At 42.3% G+C, this 7,272-nt stretch overlaps 1 protein-coding gene across 1 annotated transcript; it reads left to right on the plus strand.

The window, feature by feature from the left end:
* The first annotated feature begins 716 nt into the window (after window positions 1-716).
* On the plus strand, window positions 717-2,594 carry LOC102207557 (claudin-7-like). Its single transcript, XM_005746754.2, has 4 exons — window positions 717-1,317; window positions 1,506-1,670; window positions 1,808-1,880; window positions 1,976-2,594. Exons 1-4 carry the CDS (start codon window positions 1,116-1,118, stop codon window positions 2,139-2,141), a joined length of 606 nt encoding a protein of 201 aa, XP_005746811.1. The 5' UTR covers window positions 717-1,115; the 3' UTR covers window positions 2,142-2,594.
* The last annotated feature ends 4,678 nt before the right edge of the window (window positions 2,595-7,272 follow it).

Here is a 7,272-nt window from a genome sequence, read left to right on the forward strand (position 1 = left end):
AAACAAGCAATTTTCAATTGTGCCTCAAAGTTAGTATCGTCTCTTTAAAGAAAACAAATCATTTGTCTGTTTTTAGTTAAATCTATAAAAAAATGTCAAAGGAAACAGTTTGACATCCCCAAAGAGCTTTTAGGGGAACACCGGCCAAAATGTCAGCTTGGTGAGGTCTGCCCTTAAAAAACAAGTAGAGGACAAATCACAAGCCTCAACAGAGATCAGCAGCATCTGAAAGTCACATCCTTACAAAACATGGAAAAGTCCAGTGATCCAGTGATTACAGGCTAGCAGGCTTTCAATGCAAATACATGTTACAAACCCAAAAAGAGAAACAACACTATTGTGACTCTCTGAGCGGCTGCAATGAGAATTAGCCAAAGCTTTTCCTGTCAACATGACTAATCGGCCAATTCATCCGTGACAGCTCAGAAACTGCGTCCAGCAACCTGACCTGCAGACTGTTCGGGTCAGGGCTGATCATACGGCGCTAACTGTGTCTGCGTAGATTAAACTGGATCAGAGAGTCACTGCCCTGATGTCCAGAGTAGTGGCACATGCAGGGTACACATTAGGTGATCATCATCACAACAAATTAGGGGATCATGTAGGCTAATATTACATTTCTGCAGATTTGTAGGCTCAAAAGTTAAGACAGACATCAGGAGGTGTCTTCCAAAGACCGTTTTTATTGTTTGTTTGAAAAAGAAACAACTGAACTATTAAAAAGGGACTTTCTGAATTATTTAAAAGAAGATAATAAAGAAATCGTGAACTGATTTCCCATTTGGCTTATTTTGATAGGAGCCTAAGCAAAGAACTGCAAAGGCCACGTGATGTTGAAGCGACTCTTCTTTAGAATAGTCGGTGTGATCCAGTCATCACTTAATTAGCCCGATACCACTTCCAGGAAAAAGTTCTTCCCATCAAAGGCTGTGGAAGGAAAAAGGGGGCCTCACCCTTACACTTTAAAAACAGGAGGCAGCAGCGCGCTCGCACAAAGGTCTGAGCAACTACGAGGGAGGGACTCCTTTAAATCAGCAACTACTGACTTCAGCGGCTGCTCATCACTGTTCTCCGTCTCACAACAAGTCTCAGGACTTATTAATCTGCTGGATAACATGGCCGCGTCCGGACTGCAGCTCCTCGGCTTTTTTCTCTCTCTGGTCGGAGTCGCTGCCACTGTTGCCGCCACTGTTATGGTGGACTGGAAGAAGCTGGTCCAGGGCAAGCACCGCTCCTATGAGGGCTTATGGATGTCCTGCGCTGGTGTTCAAGACAGAATGACCTGTGAAATTTATCAGTCCATCCTGAAAATGCCGAGTAAGTTTGCATCGCACCTACAATCATCTCAAAGCAAGACGCTGCTTTTTGGGTAAAGTAAATATAGTTACAGTTACTTCTTTGGATTTTAGCCACCGAGCCATCAGAGAACAAACCAAATCTCTTTCTCTCACCGGTGTAATAAAGCTACGATTTCTTACCGATATTTGTGCTTCTGTTCGCCGCAGCTGAGATTCAGGTCACCAGGGCAGTGCTGCCGGTCAGCCTCCTCCTCTCTGCTCTGGCTGTACTCATCTCCACAGTGGGGATGAAGTGCACCCACTTCATGGACGGTGTGCCAAAGAGCAAATCCATGATAGCGATGATCGGAGGAATCACGTTCATACTTTCAGGTGTGTCCAAAGCCTGTGCTCAGACTGAAGACAGAAGTCATAATGAAGTTAGCAGCTGAGAGCGGCTGTTATTGTAGTGAACAGGTGGGTCAGGATCCATGAGTGCTGCAATGATCAAAGATGTTTTCTTTCATTAGGCGTGTTGACCATCATCATCACCTCCTGGTTTGTCAACATGGTTCTTTCTTACAGTGGACACAAGCTGTTTAGGTACTGCCATCAAGACACACACACACACGTATGCATACACATTGTAAATAAACATGCAGTGTGCTACATTAATGTTGCTCTGCTCTTTTTGGCAGACCTGAGTTTGGTAATGCTGTGTTTGTGAGCTGGGTTGGTGGACTCCTCACTGCGGCCGGTGGTGCTTTCCTGAGCTGTCGGAGATGCTGGAGGACAAACCCTCCAGTGTCCATGAGCTCCAGCCACTTTCTTTCTACCAATCACTCCAAGTCCAACTACGTCTAGTTGAAAAGGCCACAAGAACCTGAAGAAGGAGCCGGTTTCCCCTTGTGGATTATTTAAAGAATACGTTCATTCACTGAGAGGTCTTTGAGATCGGAGTGAGGATCGCTCAGAAGAAACTCCTTTGAATCTCCTTTGTCCTGGGTTTAAATGCCACCACAGCTCTGGTTTCTCCTGCTGTAAAGATGTCAGGGTTCAAAGTTTAAAGTCTGAAAAAGTCCACAAATTGATAAATATACAAGTGAGCATGTCAGGTGGAGTTTCTTCATAGTAGCACTGAAGACAAACAGTTTTTAATAGTTTGAAGTGTGGCCGCATGTAAAGTGGAGACAGCATCATTTCCGATACTTTTCCGATATACAGATTTGTTTGTGTGTGTTTTATGTGTTTATTTGTATCTGTGATGCTTCCCCTGATCAGATAACATTTTGTATATTTTGAGAAGAAAAATAAAATAATGTTGTTTTTTATAATCTGTGTTTTCCTGTTTTTAATTAGCCGCACAGGCTAAGTTTCTGCAGAGTACCTGACAGGTTACATGAAATCAACAAATCAGAAGCAAGTGAGCAGAACTGAAAGACAGAAATACGTGCAACAAAACATCTACACATATGAAACATTAATGCAGTTAAATTATCTATAGAAACTCACAAAGACAAAAAGACATCATCGATTTGATAGATAATAACCACCAACCAAGGTTCTTCTTCTTCTTCTTATTAACTGATAAGGCTCAGATCATTGAAATACATTTTTAAACATCATCCTAATGTGAAGCTATGTTACTGTGGCGAGGTGATGTGGCTGGAGAAGCGAGCTCAGACCTGACCAGCGGTCCCGTTCCCACAGCACCAAAGGATCGTTCACTGTGGATATCAGCTGCTGTCAGTCAGATGTGACGCCATAATGTCAGCACAAAACTGCATAAACATTCATAAGACTTCTTTACTGTAACCAGGCAGTACTTATCTTAAGCGCCGCCGTGTACGAGTAATGATGTCATACTTTCCTTCCTTTCACAGATACTGTCATTAAGCCCATTACTCCAGACCATTAGGACCATATAAGAGTTGCCAAGGTCGCTCTCAGAGAAACCTACTTGCTGCATTCAGTCAGCATTTAGTGGGTTTAAGATAAGCACTGCCATTGTTTAGGAAGTAAGTGATAACTGATGAGATTTGACTATAAGCTGCATTTTCAGGAGGCAAATACACAAAAACAGAAGCTGTTTACCGACTTTGGTTCATGTTCATGTCATGAGACTGGGCTGCGTCCCGAGTGTGAGGGATACGCGAATGCCTCGTTCGATTAAATAATTAGCAAGAGTGAGAAGATTAACACAGGTGAGAGTTCGTTTGCTTCTGAGTTTCTGAGTCACAGTGGGGAGAAATCCGCTCACTCTTCACTTGAAACATAACAAAGAGCGGATGTGGACGTGAGTGGATGCAGGCCGTGTCTGGGAGCGACTGTGTGCCGCTGCGATGCTGATTGTGACAAAGCAAAATGGGATAAAACAAAGCAGTTAATGGATATTTGATGTTACTGTGCTCATTTGTTCATGTCTAACTCGACTGCTGAGAACAACAATTTGAATCAGATAAATAGTTTTATTCTATAGAGGATCCAGCACTGGACAGCTTGCTGTTACTTGTCGTTGCTCCAATAAATAAATAAATGTCCTCCACCCAAATTTCTCTACAGGAACACCGATAAGTAATCCTTAACTGCCCCTTGTTCAACACTAGCAGAGCTGACTGATCATATGACTAATTCTGTGGCCACTTTGGAGGTGCCACCTTGTTGGATTTGTATTGTGTAGCATTCCTGTTTCACAACTGCACTGTGGCGAGGTGTGGTTTGTGGCTCAGCTGCAGGGGAGGGGTGGAGCAGCGGGTTTGGGTGTGGCCCCCACAGATGACCCTCCATCATTCCTTTCCTATTTGAGTAGCTGCTGGGGCCCAGAGGAGGGTGGAGAGCAGGGCGGAGCTGTGAGCTGGGCACCGTAAATAAACACTCACGAATCCTGCAGAGCTGCGTGTCCCTGTTTGTGATTAACGAGGCTACCAACCTCTTTCAGTGAGTCATCTGTAGATAATTACATCTGATCTAACTGATGAATCATTACGTGAACGCGTTCTCTGCATATACTATTATATATTGTATTATATATTATATATTGTACATATATTTATTAGTTTCAGATGTAGCCATTCTTGTATTTTGCTTGTTTACATTCTTGTATTTTGCTTGTTTACATTCTTGTATTTTGCTTGTTTACATTCTTGTATTTTGCACAACTCTGTTGCTTGTGAAGCTCGCACACAAGAATTTCACTCACATGTGCTGTACCAATGTACCTGCACATGTGATGTGACAATAAAAGTGATTTGATTTGATCCAGGAACACTTTAGTAATTATGTATCGAGATTCTTCATTTGTAGGAACCCAGAGATTCTTAAATAAGGGACATATATGCATGTGTGTGTGTAGGTCAGACATATAAGCAGAAGCTGCAGTGGTGAAGGACCTTCATGTACATCTGCTATATACAGTTTCACTTAGCTTCAGAAGTTTTATTGTAATTATTTGTTTTCAAACAAGTATTTAATAGTGGGTAAAGTGGATCTTTGGGCCAGTTGTGTCCCTGCCCAGAGTGGGACCACCACACTTGTAAACCCATGAAAAAGTGAATTTTCAGTTTCTTAATGAGTCGTTGAAACCCAGCAAACCCTTTCAGATATTCAGAAACCTCAAGCTGCTCCTACAGGTCACTGCCCAGGTGTGCTGTGTCTGTTTCTGTGCAGAGGGGTCATTAGGGTAACATGTGGATGCTAATAAAAGGTTTCAGGGTGTGCTCTGATGATCACTGATGTTTACATGCTCACACCAACATTTGTTTTTCCAGCTGTGTCATGTACATATCACACATATGCACAACCAGTGTATGGCAGCTTATATGACTGGTGCCCCTCAACACTTACTGGCATGTCTACAGCTGGTTATTTAAATTCATTGGACTGAATGTCAGAAAGACAAACATCTGTCTATATGAAGTGAAAACTAAACTGTGGAACTGAGAACATCATCTGATCAGACAGGAGAGATGGAGCTCCTCAATATTTCCTCCTGAGGATCCGGGAACAAAGAGTTTAACTTTTGTGTGATTTTCTTCCTGTTTACCACCCAAACACACCAGATGTCAGTGGTAAGCCCAGGATGTCGTCTGCTAAGTGCATCGGACTTGGATATAGACCAAAAACAAATTTCCATTACAGAGGACAGAAATGTCCTTGTTCTCAGGAGGATATTCTCTTCAGCTGCAGGTGAGTGAGCTCTGTGGTTTTAGCGCCATCTACTGATGCAATCCAAACATAAATTCATCCACACATAAGGACGAACTTTCCTTCCGGCTGCTTAAAGGCAATTGAAACATTTTCCAATAAGGTATAAATATCAACCAAACAGACACATAGAAAGTGTCCACACACACACACACACACACAACACAACAAAGCTCATCTGCACCTGTGAAATACAGAACTGTTCCCTTTAAAAAGTTATTGTTTTCAAAAGCTTTTGGTGCCACATCCTGCCAAAACGTCACTGAGGTCAGCCTCCCAGCAGCTTCCTGCTTCACACTGGGAACGTTTTGTTGAAGCTCTTTTTTTTCTACTTTTGCTTATTTATTAGACTAATTTGTTAATCCTTGTTTTTGCTGTTTTATTCATTCATAAAACTTTCTCATTATTGAAATGTTTTGCTTTTCATTTCCATCATGTTAACGTGTCTCTTTGTTTCCCTTCTTTTTTGAGACCTGCATGACTTTTATTCATAATAAGCAGGCTTATTATGAGCAATCTGAATATCCACACACAGTGAATTCTTTGCCTGAGAGGTGCATCACAGTCAGGGCAGACGTGGGCCAGACATCCCAGCTCTCCGTGGAGGGAGGGACTGAATCGAGCCTGGAATGAAATCTTTGTTTCACTTTGTCATTTTTTTATTTTATAAATGTCATAACCTACTCAACCAAGGTGATGTCATTTTAGTGTTACAGTTTGATCAACACAAATACCGTAGTTTTCGGGTCATAAGCCGCTACTTTACCCCCACACTGTGAACACTGCAGCTTGTACTTGTACTTGTTACCATGTTTATGTTACCTTACGGATTAAATTAAACATTAAAAATCCTCACGTGTAATATTTCTGTGTAGATATCTCATATTACAGGTGAAACGCATACAGTGCGGCCTGTACAAGTACAAAATTGATTTTCTTCCTACAATTAGAGCATGCAGCTTTTAATCAGGTGCGCTCTGTAGTCCAGGATTTACGGTAAATTCATATCTGTTACCAGGATTATTAGTGTAGCCTGGTCTCAAATATCTATTTTAGACCCTACAGGTTAAAAGGTAAACATTGTCATGTAAAGACTTTATTGTAAATATTTCACATGTGTTTAAAAAACAAAAAAAGAATTCAAATGCATTAAAAACGTGTTTAAAATCACAATAAATAGAAGTCAATCATAATTTAAGTGTTCACGGAGTTAAAAGTTACAAGAAAACCAAAGGTTTGTTTTCTAATGGGAAACAAGGAAAACTTTGTATTTGCTGCAAGTTGTTTTACGACTTCATTTTGACTTGTCAATCTTGTATTTTCTTCTATCCCATTGGGTGATGTAAACCTATTGTCCAATCAGACGTAAGGAAGGTGGGATCTAAGCGAGGCGAAAGAAAAATAAGCACTAACTAAACTGGTGAGAGTCGGCAGCTGCACGTTACCGGAGGAGGATGGCGAGCTAACGGGAGAATAGTCAAAAACAATAGCCGTGGATGCAGAGTCTACCGGCGATCGTGGCTCAAGAGTTGGAAGTTCGTCTTGTAATCGGACGGTTGCCGGTTCGAGCCTCGGCTCAGACAGTCTCGGTCGTTGTGTCCTTGGGCAAGACACTTCACCCGTTGCTGCCTACTGGTGGTGGTCAGAGGGCCCGGTGGCGCCAGTGTCCGGCAGCCTCGCCTCTGTCAGTGCGCCCCAGCTGCCATCACCTGTGTGTGTGTGTGTGTGTGTAAAGCGCTCACAGGCTATTTACCTTCCTGCTATGCGCTGTTTACCCTGTGATGAGTGAGTA

Source organism: Pundamilia nyererei, unplaced genomic scaffold (genome assembly GCF_000239375.1).
Source record: "Pundamilia nyererei isolate P.nyererei 1_Seehausen unplaced genomic scaffold, PunNye1.0 scaffold00183, whole genome shotgun sequence".
NCBI lineage: Eukaryota > Metazoa > Chordata > Actinopteri > Cichliformes > Cichlidae > Pundamilia > Pundamilia nyererei.